At 39.4% G+C, this 16,076-nt stretch overlaps 1 protein-coding gene across 3 annotated transcripts in view; it reads right to left on the bottom strand.

Annotated features, from left to right (window-relative positions):
• LOC105017410 (rho GTPase-activating protein 40) overlaps positions 1-16,076 on the bottom strand; it is a 56,506-nt gene that overhangs the window by 13,037 nt on the left and 27,393 nt on the right. For 2 of the 3 annotated variants that reach the window (XM_010882009.3, XM_010882010.3), the window contains one exon: positions 127-371. In XM_010882009.3, the coding sequence (XP_010880311.2) occupies positions 127-371 (245 nt within the window). Of the gene's footprint in view, positions 1-126; positions 372-2,877; positions 3,198-16,076 lie in introns of those variants that run through there. The other variant, XM_020055184.2, reaches the window with a different exon arrangement.

Here is a 16,076-nt window from a genome sequence, read left to right as displayed (position 1 = left end):
TTGTGTAGGCATAGATGGTTTGACGCAATCAAATAACAGCTAGTTGCCTCTTTTTAGAACAGGACGACAGACACACACAGGTAATGGTCTGACTGACTGACAACATCCCTATATTTCTGTGTTTACCTTCAGAGTGCCTGGAGTCTCGTCTGGCACTGTCAGTATCAAGGTCAGTGTATCCGCTGCCCTGGCTGCGGATGGTCTCCACCTCGCTCCAGAAGGAGTCCAGACACAGTTTGTCAGGGTGCTGCTGCTGTGGCTGTTCCAGCTGGGCCAATGTACTGTCCTCCTGTGTGTGTACAGCTGCAGCTTGGTCCTGGTAGCTTGGCCCGGCCCAGGGCTTTCCGTTCATCTCGGTGGAACTCAGGCTCCTGACAACCAGACAGACAAAAGATACAATAAGAAATAATTTTACATAAACAGAGAAGAGGGAGACAGAGGGAGATCCACATTCTAGAGAGATGGAGACAAAAGCTGGAGGAGGGACTCGGGAGGGAGGGCCAGAGGGAGAGAGGGAGAGCATGGACCGGACACAAAGACTCAGGTTTCCATTGTTCTAAATAATACTGGTCTGTAGGTGTGATACATTCTGTAATCACTAGATGTCACTGTAGAATTGAGTTTCAACCAAGCTTCTCTTGCCATATTATACAGTCTGGTGACGTTAAATAAAAAACCTGAATCAATGAGAGGCTCTGTTAAGTTGCATTTACAGGCATTTTCCTGGCATGGTTTGCATCCACTTGTCAAATTAGAGGGACGTGTCACTGCAAATCATTACCATGTTATTCTGAGTGAACACCTTTATCCTATAGTGAAAGATTTCTATCCTGATGGGAGGTCAATTAATTATTTAATGAGTATGAAAATTATGTGAATGATATGCTATGGCTTTCACAGTCAACAGATCTCAACCCAGTTGAACCCTTTGGGAGACTTTGGACCGATGTGTTAGACAGTGCTTTCCACCACCATCATCAAAACACCAAATGAGGGAATACCTATAGGAAGAACAGTGTTCTATCCCTCCAGTAGAGTTCCAGAGATTTGTAGAATCTATGCCAAACCACAAAGAAGACGTTCTGGCGTCTTTTGGTTGCCCAACACCTTATTGAGACACTTGTTTTTTCCTTAAATTTTTCACCCATCTGTATGTATCCAAAGCTGATTGCATCCTCCTCTTATTGAGATTGCATAATGTCTATTGATTGCATACATTTCTGAGCATGGTAGTTGTAATTAATGCATTTTATATCTATTACTAACCTAGGGAATCAGAGATAAATTCCATGATTAATAATAGAGCTAGAAGTTCCAGTCTGATCGACAATTTACAATGTAGCTGACAAGTACTTATTATTAGTCTGCAGTTGCACAGGGCCCCAGGCGACTTCATAATGACTCCACTGAATAACTTTACTCTCAGTTGGAAGTAAGTTGTTGACTCACATTATCTGAGTGGAATGTCAGATCTTTAAAACTCACTTGACCAGTCAGCAAAGAAAAATCTCTGACATTCCTATGCCCATATGTGCATGTCTGTTTGAGATTTAGATCATGACATTTAAAAATGTTACGGTGTGTGTCATTCATTTAACAGACAGTGTCTTAGTATCAATTTCCGGCCAAAGACTTGCCAAATAGGTCCAGACACCAATACATGACACTCAACTCTTGATACCATCAACATCAGGCCTTTGACATGCTAAACTACTTGATTGTGATTATGCCGCCTAAACAGTAAGGCCACAAGGGAGGATTGACTCGTGTTGCTAGTTTCTCTAAACCTGTTTAAAAAGCTTCTTAGAATAATGTTGAAATAGAAAGATAATCCCAGGGTTGAAATCCAAGTACAGGCTCAGAGTTCATACAAAAAAGGGTATTTCAGAAGATATACAGTCAAAACTGTCCCAAAACAAATCTACCAAGTCTTATCAAAATTCTTATCAAACTCCTACTCAAAAAAGTGCTCAAAGACTAATTGATATTTAAGACAAAAACTATTTCACAGATTAAAGAAAGTTCCTGGTTATAGAAAATAAAATAAGATCATAAAATAAGATCTGGTATTATCCCTCACAACTCTAAGACTGATTATTATTGCTCACATAACCTTCCAGACAAAGTCATCTGAAGAGAATCAAGTCTCGCATCTGCCTTACACACACACACATGTACCCACCAAACACAAAATGACTCACTCAACATGACAACCTGTTCCCTCCCCATCTGTAGGCACACAACCCTTTTTTTGTCTGTATGATGAACAGCACATCATACAGACTAAAAAAGCTACCATACAACATCAGCAAATTTTGCTTCCAGTCAACCATAAGGAAACTAGAGTTGATTTATACTAGTGTTGATTTATTCTAACCTGTCATTCATAATTATATTTCTATTAACAATTTATTTGCAAATTATTAAAACACTGTACAACATTTTATTTAATCATCTGTGTGCAATGTATTCAGATTTGTTTAAGCTTATTTGTATTTGAATTTATTTGTATCTTTTTTATTTTCAAAATGTAAATAGAAAATGTCAAAAAAGGTCAACTGCCTTTATCAGGGACAGAACTGCATATTTTTCCTGGCTGGCTCGAGTATTTGATCAGCCAGACTTTTGTTTACTTTTCAGATGCTCTAATTATTAGGCCACTAAATAAAGCCCTTTAAATTAAATTGAGAGTAAATTTGTCCTGTAGAGTGGGCCCATATAGTCTATGTACAAGTATAAGCCCTGCATTGCCCAGGAATGAACACAAATGAACACAGACATCATGGTACACCCAAAATTTTAGTCATACCTATGATCTCATGTGGAGACTGTACCTGAGTAGAAAACAGCTCAGTTAAGTCTAGAGGACAAACATACCTGTCGGTACCATGGGAGCTTGATTTAGATTGCAGACCCCTGACAGGGCAGTGGATCAGTCGGAGCTTGAGTCTGTTCAGCCGTGTGTGAGGTAAAACCTTTCTGCTGGTGGTGCTGGTGTTAGGAGCAAACCTACACACTGGCTCCTCTCTGCCTCCCATGCCCTCTCGCTTGACAAAATGTATCCAACAGTGGAGTTAACTTCGTTTTACCGTTCTAGATAGTACTACAGCAACAAATCTTTCCTCCCCAACAAAAATGAGTCAATGCTCCAGGGCTTCAGCTAGCTGAATGCACTGAGGTATGTGGATTGGACTGAAGGAGGAATGTGTGAGCAGTGGAGGCTATGGTTCCACACCATGTTCCACATCAGTCGTCAACACCCAGCTAGCTGTCCCCTCCCTCTGAAGACACTCTGGTCCTGATTCCTTTATCACCACTTAAGTAGGCACAGAGTGGATTAGCATCACAGCTGCCCTACATATATATCCCCGCCCACCAAAACACACACACACACACACACAAACAAATTCACACTTCCTGCATAAATCCTCATATCCACCTCAAAATCACAAATACATGTAACTTCACCTAATAGACAACCCAAGTTGCTAAGTTACTGACCTAAAATTCTACTTGCCAACAGTTTTAGTGTGCATTTCAACTAAGAAATGTTTTCAATATTAAGGTATTAGGTTGAAACAGGCAATATTTGTACCAAAAGAAACCTTCCATCACCTGCCTGAATGACTACCACCCTGTAGCACTGACCTCCATCCTCATGAAGTGCTTTCCCCGGCTGGTCAGAACCCACATCTGCTCCATCCTTCCTGACACCTTGGGCCCCTTACAATTTGCCAACTAGCCCTATACAGCTACAGATCGCCCTGATGACACACAGCCCTCTCTCACCTGGAAAAAGGCAACACATACGTGAGGATGCTGTTCGTGGACTACAGCTCAGCATTCAAAACTATTGTGCCTAAGTTTGTTCCAAAGCGCAGGACCCAGGGACGTAACTCCTCCCTTCGAATTTGGATCTTGGACTTCCTGACGAGCAGACCCCAGGTGGAGAGAATGGGCAGCCTCACCTCCTTTGCACTGACCCTGAGCACTGGAGCCCCGCAAGGCTGCGTACTCAGTCCCCTCCTGTTTGCAGACATCACCACCATCCTGGGTCTCATCTCCAACTACCTGGTGGCTACATGGTGCCAGGACAATAACCTCTCTTTCAACATCTGCAAGACAAAGGAGAAGATCGTGGAGTTCAGGAAGCAGGGGGAATCATGCCCCCATACTTATTAATGGAGCTAAAGAGGAGAGATTCTCCGACTTCAAGTTCCTCTGTGTCATCAAAGATGACCTCACCTGGTCCAGGCAAGCCAACTCAGCAGCAAAAATGGCCCAAAAGCGCCTCTACTTCCTGAGGAGACTCAAGACGTTTGGCATTTCTGCAAAAACTCTCACCAACCTTTACAGGTGCAACAGTGACCGAATCCTTGCAGGCCTGCAGTACCAGGCAGCTGCCCTCCAGAGGGTGGTGAAGTAAGTGGAGCGCATATTCAATTGCCATCTCCTCTCTGTGCAAGGCATCTACCACACACAATGCCTTAGGAAAGCACGGAACATTATAATAAACTACAGCCACCCAGGCTACAGTCTGTTTACACTACTGCCGGTTCATAGATGTTACCAGAGTATCAGGGAACGCACTTCCAGACTCACAAACAGTATTTCCCCCAGGCCATAAGGCTTCTAAACCAGCAACATAGACCTATTATCATATTCATCACATGTACAGTTAGGTCTAGAAATAATTGGACACTGACACAAGTTTTGTTATTTTGGCTGTTCACCAAAATAAATTCAAGTTACAGTTAAATAATGAATATGGGTTTAAAGTGCGTTAATTTGTGGGTATTCACATCCAAATTGGAGGAAGGTTTGGTAATACAGCTTTTAAGGGTTTAAAAGTAATTGGACAATTGACTCAATAGCTGTTTCATGGACAGGTGTGGTGTAATCCTTTGTTATTTCTTCATCAACTAAACAGGTAAAAGGTCTGGAGTTGATTCCAGGTCTGGCATTCGCATTTGGAAACTGTTGCTGTGAACCCCCAACATTCAGTGAAAGGAGCTCTCAATGCAAGTGAAACAGGCCATCCATAGGCTGCAAATAAATATATACTATCCAAGCGATAGCAAGAACATTAGGAGTGGCTAAATCAACAGCGTGGTACATTCTAAGAAAAAAGAATGCACTGGTGAGCTCTGCAACACAAAAAGGCCTGGATGTCCACAGAAGAAAACATTGGTGGAAGATCGTAGGATCCTTACCATAGTAAAGAAAAACCCCTTGACAACAAACAGCCAAGTGAAGAACACTCTCCACAAGGTAGACAAATCACTATCCAATTCTACTATAAAGAGAAGACTTGAGAAGAGCATATACAGAGTGTTCACCACAAGGTGCAAACTTTTCATAAGCCTCAAGAATAGAAAGGCCAGATTAGACATTGCCAGAAAACATTTAAAAAAGCCCAGTTCTGGAACAGCATTCTTTGGACAGATTAAACTAAGATCAACATGTAAAAGAATGATGGGAAGAAACAAGTATGGAGAAGGCTTGGAATGGCTCATGATCCAAAACATACCACATCATCCATAAAACACAGTGGAGGCAGTGTGATGGCATGGGCATGCATGGCTTTCAATGGCACTGGGTCACTAGTGTTTATTGATGATGTGACAGAAAATAGAAGCAGCCGAATGAATTCTGAAGTGTATAGGGATATATTGTCTGCTCAGATTCAGCCAAATTCAGTGAAGATGATTGGACGGCGCTTCACTTTACAGATGGATAATGACCCAAAACATACTGCAAAAGCAACCCAGGATTTTTTTAAGTCAATCACCTGATCTCAACCCAATTGAGTATCCATTTCACTTGAAGAAATGGAAACTCATAGTAAAAGACAAAACTTAAGGCATCCCAAAGGAGGAAACCCAGCATTTGGTGATGTCCATGCATTCCAGACTTCAAGCAGTCATTGCCTGCAAAGGATTCTCAACAAAGTAATTGAAAAGGAACATTTTATTTATGATTGTGTTAATTTGTCCAAATACATTTGAGCCCCTGAAATAAGGGGACTGTATGAAAATGGTTGCATTTCCTAAACGTTTCATACAATATTTTTGTTCAACCCCCTTGAATAAAAGCTGAAAGTCTGCACTACAATTGCATCTCCGTCAGTTAATTTAAAATCCATTGTGGTGGCGTACAGAGTCAACATTATGGAAATTGTGTGTGTCCAAATATTTCTGGACCTAACTGTACATTTCAAATGCTCTGATGACTATCTATGCACATTGAATGTACATTAGCATATTTTAATGTAGTATTCATAGGCACTATTATATTTATATTTATAATATTTAATATTTTAATTTCACTTGAAGAAATGGATACTCAAAGTAAAAGACAAAACTTAAGGCATCCCAAAAGAGGAGTGCTGTTAAATCCACTCCAGGGAGTGTTATGGGATTTTTCATGCATTTGTAAATCTTTGTTATTTGTGGGATTCGAATGTGTATTTTTTGTGTTCTCAGATCACAAATGTATGTACGGATTGTCAGTCTTCTCATACAGATTGTCAATGTGTTCACACGGATTGTCACTCTCTTCATACAGATGGACAGATTGGGGAGAAGGAGGAGATCCCTTTTAAGGGCTTTTCCCCCCCATGGGGTTGAGGTGCAGTGGCACATCTTACATGAGAGGAAGACAACAACGATGACATCACTTCCTATGCCTCCTTTGTTCGGCCCACTCCGAGGACGGCCTCATATAGGGAGCGGCCTTGTGGTTAGGAAGTGCAAGAATGCGAGTGGCTCCAACCCGGAGTATTGGTTGCTATGGAACCATGACAATAGAAAGCTAATCCTCCAAAAATGAGCATCACCACAGAACGAGCATATATAAAAGTAAATCATAGCTTTGGGACATTTTACAGTTTGAGGCAGAACAATATTTAAATACATTATTATTTTTACACCTACCTACTTATCGCTACTTATCTATGTAAATTGAAAAAGTTTTAATATTGTTGTTTTAATATTTTTTTGTTGTTGTTGGGAAGAACATTGTTTCCATACATCATCAGGTATAGCTTTGATCTGGCCACCTTTGCCAGTTAAAAACATGATTTTGTATCTACATTTTTTTTCCAGATCTGTATATAGCTAAAAGTCCCCTGCAAAATTATCACTTTCTCTGGTTTTACTATTCATAGGTATGTGTTTGAGTAAAATGAACAGGTTTTTTTTATTCTATAAACTACTGACAACATTACTCCCAAATTCCAAATAAAAATATTGTCATTTAGAGTATTTATTTGTAGAAAATAACAACTGGTCAAAACAACAACAAAAAAGATGCATTGTTTTCAGAACTCAAATAATGCAAAGAAAACAAATTCATATACATTTTTCAAAAACAAAATACTAATGTTTTAACTTCAATATTTGGAATAACCCAGATTTTTTATCACAGCTTTCATGCGTCTTGGCATGCTCTCCACCAGTCTGTCACATTGCTGTTGGGTGACTTTATGCTCCTGGCAAAAAAATTCAAGTAGCACAGCTCTTTTTGATGGCTTGTGACCATCCATCTTCCTCTTGATCAAATTCCAGGTGCAAATTATTAGGAACTAAAATATGTAGAAAAAAGAAAAGATGCTGCAAGTTCATCACCTTCATGGGTCAACCAGTCTCTCCTCTCTGTCTGGCCACAACATTTAATCTACATATCACACCTGATATGCTCCCTTGCAATTCAATGAGGGAAACATATTTTGGCATGATGCAGCCACCATCTACAACAGTCTCCTGTGACATCCTGACAACCAGCATCCATTGCACCTAGTAAGCACAACTGGTCGTGAGGACAGTGACCACAGACTTTCCATCTCCATGTAGAAAATAACTCCTCAGTGGGATTTAGGAATGGGGAGTAGGGTTGCACAATATTGAAAAAATTTGATATTGTGATAATGATCATGAATATTGCAATATCAATATTCATTTCAATATTAAACTTATGTATAAACACAAAGGTTATGGGAAAATGCATTAAAATAGATTCATAACATATGAAAACAACAACTTTTCTTACAGCACGGGTTTATTTCAAATGACAATCATATCGGACAGGTACAACACGAATGAATAAATAAATAAAGACCATGTAAACAGAACATGTTGTACTGGTGGTACAGCAGACATGCCAACCCTGTCCAACTTCTTACAGTACCAGACAAGCGTGGCAAATTGGGATCAAATCCAGTGCAAAGGCACAAAATAAACAAAATATTGCATACTTTCCGTGACATTTTCAATGTGAAATTGCACAACGTGATATTGCGATAACAGTATTGAGTCAATATTGTGCACCCCTAATGGGGAGTACAGTGGGAGAAACTCCTTCAAAAAAAGTGGGTGGGCAACAAACCATTCCCTCATTTGTATTTGAACGATGGAAATTTACGTTGTCTGAAACTAGAACATACGATGGCAAGTAATTTCTTACCAACCCCCTCTCATTCTCAAGAATGAGATCCCTATAAAGAGTTCCCAGGACTGAGATTTTGTATTTTATAGGACCCAATGATGAGAATGTGGCTGGGTACACCATTCCCACATATGGCAGCACACATTGCAATGTTCCCTCCACGCTGGCCTGGCACATCAACAGTGGCTCGGTAACCAATGATGTTATGGCCACGTCTTCTGACTTTGGTCAAGTTGAATCCTGCCTCATCAACATACACAAAAATGTGTGGGGATTCATCAGCCTATTATTGTTGCTCATATCTCATTTGAGTCTTTGCCTTTCTCTGGCTCTTCTTCATCCTCTGTGCCCGACCGTCCCTCTTCCTCTCTCCCTCACCATACCACCACGCACTCTAATGCCCTTTCCTCTTGCATGAGCAGGCTCTTGCCCCTGTCTGTCTCCTGCCTGCTCTATATTCCACAGCTGTAAATTTCAGTCTAACCCTTGCAATATAATTAAGTTATGAGTTTCACCTGTCAGCTAAATTCTGATTGGTTGCTCTAAATTGTGAGGAAACTGAATTGTTCCCCATCTATCCCAAGTCTATCCATCTGACAACAGGTCTCTTTGTTCTCGAGCCAGCAGGCTCAGGAACAGTTTATTTCCAGCTACTGTAACCCTGCTGAACTCTGTACCCAACATTAACTATACCCACCCAGTTGCTACATGTAAGGGTAGACATGTACATGTCTACCTTGGGGACCTCATTGCTGCTATCCCTGCATTTCATTTGCACATCCACCTTCAATTTGCCTTCATTGCACATTTAGAATTGCCAGTTGCATCTGCACATCTATAGCACCTCTATACTTCTATACATCCCACTTGTAACACACTTACAGTTTTTCTCAGTCACTTTGGTACATTTCTCAGATCATTCTTAATGTTTGCAAACCAGTCAGTGCATTTCTCAAAACAATTTGTACAAACAGCACCATGCAATGGATTATCTGCAAAAGCCTGGAACTTGCTCAAAATCCTTAGTTCATCTCTCAAAAGTAAATATTTATGTCAGTGAACATTTCAGTGCCATTAGAATGATAAGTCCTTGTTTCATTGTTCACAAGATAGTCAAAATGCTTAGCCATGTTGTCAATAAAATAGTGTACTCTAAGTATTTTCTGAGGTAAACTATGCCTCTGGTTTTGATGACAGTGATTGGAAATGCACAAGGCTGCCCAATGTCAACAGTACAAAGTTACACATTACTGTATGTGGGATATTGAATGCAACAGATTGGACAGGATTCACACTTATGCTTTTTCTGTTGGTCTGTCAACAAATAACAGTATAATACCATTGCGATACAGAAAATAAAAAGAGAATACTATTTTACAGCAAAAAGTAATAAGATACAAAATGAACAAGTTCAACATAGTTCAACATACACCCCTCAGGCAGAACTGTACGTGCAACACTGTATATGGAATTACAGTGCAGTCTTTCTACACCTCCTGACGTCCTGGTCTGTCGGGCCACAGATTCTCATCCACATCACAACGGATATATTCCCTTGCAATGCAGCACAGAAAGAATATTTTGTAATGTCTTATCCAGCATCTGCAGGCATCTGCTATGATGTCCTCACATGCTGCATCCATGGCAGCCAGCAGGGACATCTAGGTATGTGGCTGAGTATAGAATAGAATAGAATAGTATACAATATGATTATGACAACTGGTTCCACCATTTTGCATTTAATGACTTATGCAATGAACTAATGCCTAGAGGTTTTGGGAGGGAAGACTATTCAACAGAGAACCAGTGTGATATATTTTGACCAACATGACCTGAGGAAAAAGCAGACATTTGTATATAATCAATTTCATGAATGTACCAAAGCATTGGAATTTGTTTTCAAAAGAATGAGAAATTACATTTATGATGTGCACAAGTGACTAGAATATGTGGAGGTTGAACGAGTAGTTTTTTCAGTTGTGATCTGAGAAATATACCAAAGCGACTGAGAAAAACTGTAATACTTATACATTTCCTGCCCTCTTCTATCTGGACTTCTGGTTAGATGCTAACTGCATTTTGTTGTAATGTACTTGTACTGTTCAATGACAATAAAGTTGAATATAATCTAACTATTACAACAATACCAAATAACTATTATGTATCTAATATACAGTTCTGGAAAAATGTAGACCACTGCACCTTGTGATTGTTGGTTGTTCTGTTTAGCATGTAGGGATTTACTCAATGAACATGTGTATAATTGCATTTGACAGTAATATAATTCAAGACCAAATGAATGCAAACTATTTTGATTAGCAAGGCTTACTCAATGCATTTTGTGCCATAGCAATTATAAATGACTACAGTCATGTGAGGAAATTACCTTATATTCACATAGTAATTCATACAGTTTGACAAGGTTTGATAGTCATTTGACAACTCAATCAATCAAATCAAATTTATTTATAAAGCCCTTTTTACAACAGCAGTTGTCACAAAGTGCTTTACAGAGACACCTGGCCTTAAACCCCAAGGAGCAAACAACAGTAGTGTTGGATTTCAGTGGCTAGGAAAAACTCCCTAAGAAGGCCGAATTTTAGGAAGAAACCAGGCTCAGAGGGGTGACCAGTCCTCTTCTGGCTTTGCCGGGTGAGATATTAAGAGTCCATTTAGAATAATAAATACATTTCTCTGGGCAAAATCCAGAATCTATTTGATTCTAGACTAGGTCAAAAGAATGACCAGGTGGACAAGGACAGGGACAGCAACGGGCCCCCCAAACCAGGTACACCGCAGGTGTGGACCAGGACCTCATCTCCTCCTAAAATGTAAAACTGGAGGAGACTGAGAAAAGTTAGAAAGTGCATTCCTCATATCCCCCAGCACCATAATATAGCAGCGTAACACTTTGGAACTGAGACGGGGGGGTCCGGCGACACTGTGGCCCTACCCGGGGGAGGCCCGGAGAGACAACAACAAGCCAGTGACTCTTCCCCCGAAAGGCATTGGAGGGAGGGCATCCCAGTGGCGACGAGAGCCCACCTGGCAAGACAGCAAGGGTGGACAGTATCAAGCCTACTGGTCACCTTCACGCCCCCAGGCTACACCTAATTATAAAATGTGCTGTAGAGATGAGTTTTTAGTAGACATTTGAAAGTTTGCACTGAGTTTGCATTTCTAACCTTAATTGGCAGATCATTCCACAGTAGTGGAGCTCAATGAGAAAAAGCCCTGCCGCCAGCTGTTTGTTTAGAAATTCTAGGTACAATTAAAAGGCCTGCATCTTGCGATCTAAGGTTACGTGTAGGTATGTATGGCTGGATCATTTCAGCAAGGTAAGTAGGAGCAAGTCCATATATTGATTTATAGGTTAAGAGTAAAACCTTAAAATCAGCCCTAACCCTAACAGGCAGCCAGTGTAAGGACGCCAGGACAGGAGTAATGTGTTAAAAAAATGGTGTTCTAGTTAGGATTCTAGCAGCCGTGTGCAGCACTAATTGAAGTTTATTTATTAGTTTGTCTGGATAACCAGAGAGAAGAGCATTGCAGTAATCTAGTCTAGAAGTAACGAAAGCATGGATGTATTTTTCTGCATCAGTTTATGATAGAAAGTTTCTAATTTTTGCAATGTTTCGAAGATGAAAATAAGCAACTCTTGAGACATATTTTATATGTTCTTCAAAGGAGAAGTCAGGGTCAAGGGTAACGCTTAGGTTTTTTACAGTTTTTTGGGATATGACCATGCAGCCGTCGAGGTTCACAGTGAGATCCGCTAACAACGCTATTTGTTTCTTGGGTCCTAAAACGAGCATTTCTGTTTTCCTTGAGTATCAGAGCAAGAAATTCTCTGTCATCCACTTCCTAATATCTGAAAAGCATGCTTCCAAAGTAGCTAATTTAGGGGCTTCTCCATGCTTCATTGAAATATATAACTGTGTGTCATCAGCATAACAGTGAAAGTTTACATTGTGATTTCGGATTACATCGCCCAGAGGGAGCATATATAGTGAGAACAATAATGGGCCCAGAACCGAGCCTTGAGGAACACAACTGTGCCAAAGCAAATTAAATAAACTGTAATATTATTGTGTAAATACAATTCGTAGCTACCTAACCACTGTTGTATAAGCTTGCTAACTTCTTACTAGCATTAAATGCAGAAAATGTAGTCAACATCTATTGTTTTCAAATAACTGCATTATTTCATAATGTACAGTATACACCGATCAGCCATAATATTATGACCACCTGCCTAATATTGTGTAGGTCACCCTTTTGCCGCCAAGACTCCACTAGACCTCTGAAGGTGTGCTGTGGTATCTGGCACCAAGACGTTTGCAGCAGACCCTTTAAGTCCTGTAAGTTGCGAGGTGGGGCCTCCATAGATCGGACTTGTTAGTCCAGCATATCCCACAACTGCTCGACTGGATTGAGATCTGGGGAATTTGGAGGCCAAGTCAACACCTTGAACTCATTGTTGTGTTTCTCAATCCTTTCCTGAACCATTTTTGCTTTGTTGCAGGGCGCATTATCCTGCTGAAAGAGGCCAATGCAATCAGGGAATACCGTTGCTATGAAAGGGTGCACATGGTCTACACAATGCTTAGGTAGGTTGTACATGTCAAAGTAACATCCACATGAACGGCAGGACCTAAGGTTTCCCAGCAGAACATCATGAACAATAGACTATCAAATGCTGTAATTAATAATTTAATTACACTCTCCCTTGATGACCGGGTACGCAATCATTATTTCACCACTATACGAAATGGCTGACTTCTTACAATACCCATCAGCCTGACAAGAGTTACAAAATAATTTTAAAGACTCTTGGGCTTCACCAAACCACATTCAGAGCAATAAAATAGTGTCTATGCCTCCTTGAATTTTTTCACATTTTGTTTTGTTGGTACTTCAGAGTGCATTTAAGTTAGAATTTAATTCCCCATTAATCTACACACCATACTATAACTAATATGCAAATTGACTACTAATTTGAAATGTAATTATATATTAAAAATAGAAAACGTGATATAATCATTTAGAAAAGTCTCCACTACTCCACACCTAAATTAACTTAGCTGTTACCAACCACCTTCAAAATCACACACTAACTTAATTAGCCTCCACATTGTTTAAATTCATTCACATGATTTCAAGATAAACTGCTTTATACCTTTCTTTGGTTTCCCTCTGTTGGGTTGTAACTAAAGAAAACAATCAACCATCAACACCAAGGACCCAATTGTCCCTTAATTAATAAATTAAGGGACAATTTTATGGAAAGATGAGATAGATCTAAAAATATTTGTATGCTCCATGAAGATCCCTTGGAGCACTGTCAAGATAATTATGAAGAAGGGGAAGGTGTATGGCATCACTAAAATCCTGCCTAGAACAGGCCATACCTCCAACTCAGAAAGAGCCCAAATTGTTTTGTTTTGTTGCTTTTCATATTAAATTCAACCGGGGGTAGGGGATTTGCAGTGTTCCAAACTGATACATTTTTTAAAAATCTCTGCTTTTATAAATGGGTGTTGCCCACCCACACCACCCACTGGCGAGATAACGTCCCCACCCCAACCCAAAGGGATTTTCAAGTTATACAGATCTGAAAACACTTGAAGAATAGCAAACACAATTCACGGTTAATATGGTAATTCAACAATTGTTTAAACTACCTTATAAGCACTTTGGCCTTCAACCTAAGGCCTTCAAGGAGAAGATTCCAAGACTTGGGTGCAAAGTAGGTAAACAATGTTGTACCCATCTCGGAAAGAGCCCAAAATACCTCTGGAACTGTGAGCATGTTCGATAGGGTCTATTTCTCCAATTGCTTTTTAGGAAAGATTTGCAGGATGGCCTTATAAACAAACTTTAACCAATGTCTGGACCTTCTAAAAGACAATGAATACAACCAACAATATTGTATAACAGTATGTACAAAAGCTTGCACCGGCAATACAATGTAACACTACATGATAGGGTCCAGACTTTTAAAAACAGACGCTGAAACATGCATGTATAATACATCACCATAGTCCAGCACTGACAAAAAAAAACGATTTCACTTTTATGTCAAGATGACATGCTTTGTTTTCGATAAAAGAAACAAATACTGATCTTAAGTTTTTTTAACCAACTCGTTTACGTGTGTTTTAAAAGAGAATTTACAATCAAACCAAATTTCAAAGTATTTGTACGAAGGAACACAATTCTAAGACTCAGTAATATTTAAAATGATACAAATGAATGATTTTATACCTAGAAGAAAACATATAGTTTATTTTATTTGCATTCAAAACTAGCCAATATCTCTTAGGGAATTTTGTAAAAGTTGTAAATCAGACTGCAAGTGTAAAAAATGTTGTGCAACAGATCGAGCTGCCATGTACAATACTGTTACATCAGCATGAAAGTGAAAAATTAAGTTTCTCGCAGAGTAACAAATATAATTTCTATAAATCGTTAACAGCAAATAACCCAAAATCAAGACTTGGTGAACACCTTTATGAACTGCAGTTCATTTAGTATCAAACATTATTGAAGGCCCTGTGCAGGTCAATAAATATAGCAACACACCTTAGGTTCTTATTCAAGGCTTTGGCTATATTCAGTAAAAGTACTGTGTCCTGGTCTAAAACCAGGTTTAACATTGTTTAGTACTCTATTTTCTGTTAAAAAAAGATTTATAACTATATAACAACTATATACAGTTGTGCTCATAAGTTTGCATACCCTGGCAGTAATTGTGAAATTATGGCACTGATTTTGATAATATGACTGATCATGCAAAAATAAGAAACCAGGCAAGCCTAATTCAGCCGCAATAGAAAGTGCTGCACTCTCGAGATTTGAACCAGAGTCGCCCACGTGGAAAGCTGTGTTGTTAACCACTAAGTATCAATAAAGGTGATGTTAACTAATGTTTTCATCAAGTGAAAAGACGAGAGAATCGTGGAATCTACCAGAAATAGTCGCAATACCGTATAACTAGAAACAGTTTTATTGCGGCCCACAAATAACATTAATAAATGTTGTTGCTCTCAATAGATTTAAAATGAGGTCTTCCCTATGAGAGTCACTGTCTTTAACCGCTACACCTCGGCATTACACGTTTCAGCAGTCACTAGACTCCATTGAGGATTGTGTTAAAGTGACTAACGTTTCTTATTAAGTTTAACTCCACCATAGCGTCTATGGTTTTTGCCACTGGCCGTTTTAACAGCTAATAAGCCAGTAACAGGCTTACTAGTATCTACTAACGTCCTAGGAATAATCATAAGAATTGAGCAATTGCTATTAAGACTGAAGATGAACTATTCCATGCCAGAAACAGTCGTAATATAACCGTATAAGTTTTAGTTAAGGCTTACTATAATGTAACTACTGTATGTTGTAGGCAGCAAATGTGTTTGTCTATCCTGACTCTGCAAAAATGCCTTATATTTAAGGATAGTGATCATATGAAGCCTTTTAATATCACATAGTTGTCTGGCTACATTTTAAATAATAATAATAACAGAAATCACCCAAATGGCCCTGAGCAAAAGTTTACATACCCTTGAATGTTTGACCTTGTTACAGACACACAAGGTGACAAACACAAGTAATAAAAGGCAATTAAA

This window comes from Esox lucius, chromosome 17 (genome assembly GCF_011004845.1).
Source record: "Esox lucius isolate fEsoLuc1 chromosome 17, fEsoLuc1.pri, whole genome shotgun sequence".
In the NCBI taxonomy this organism is placed as follows: domain Eukaryota; kingdom Metazoa; phylum Chordata; class Actinopteri; order Esociformes; family Esocidae; genus Esox; species Esox lucius.
This window is presented reverse-complemented; position numbering and strand designations above follow the sequence as displayed.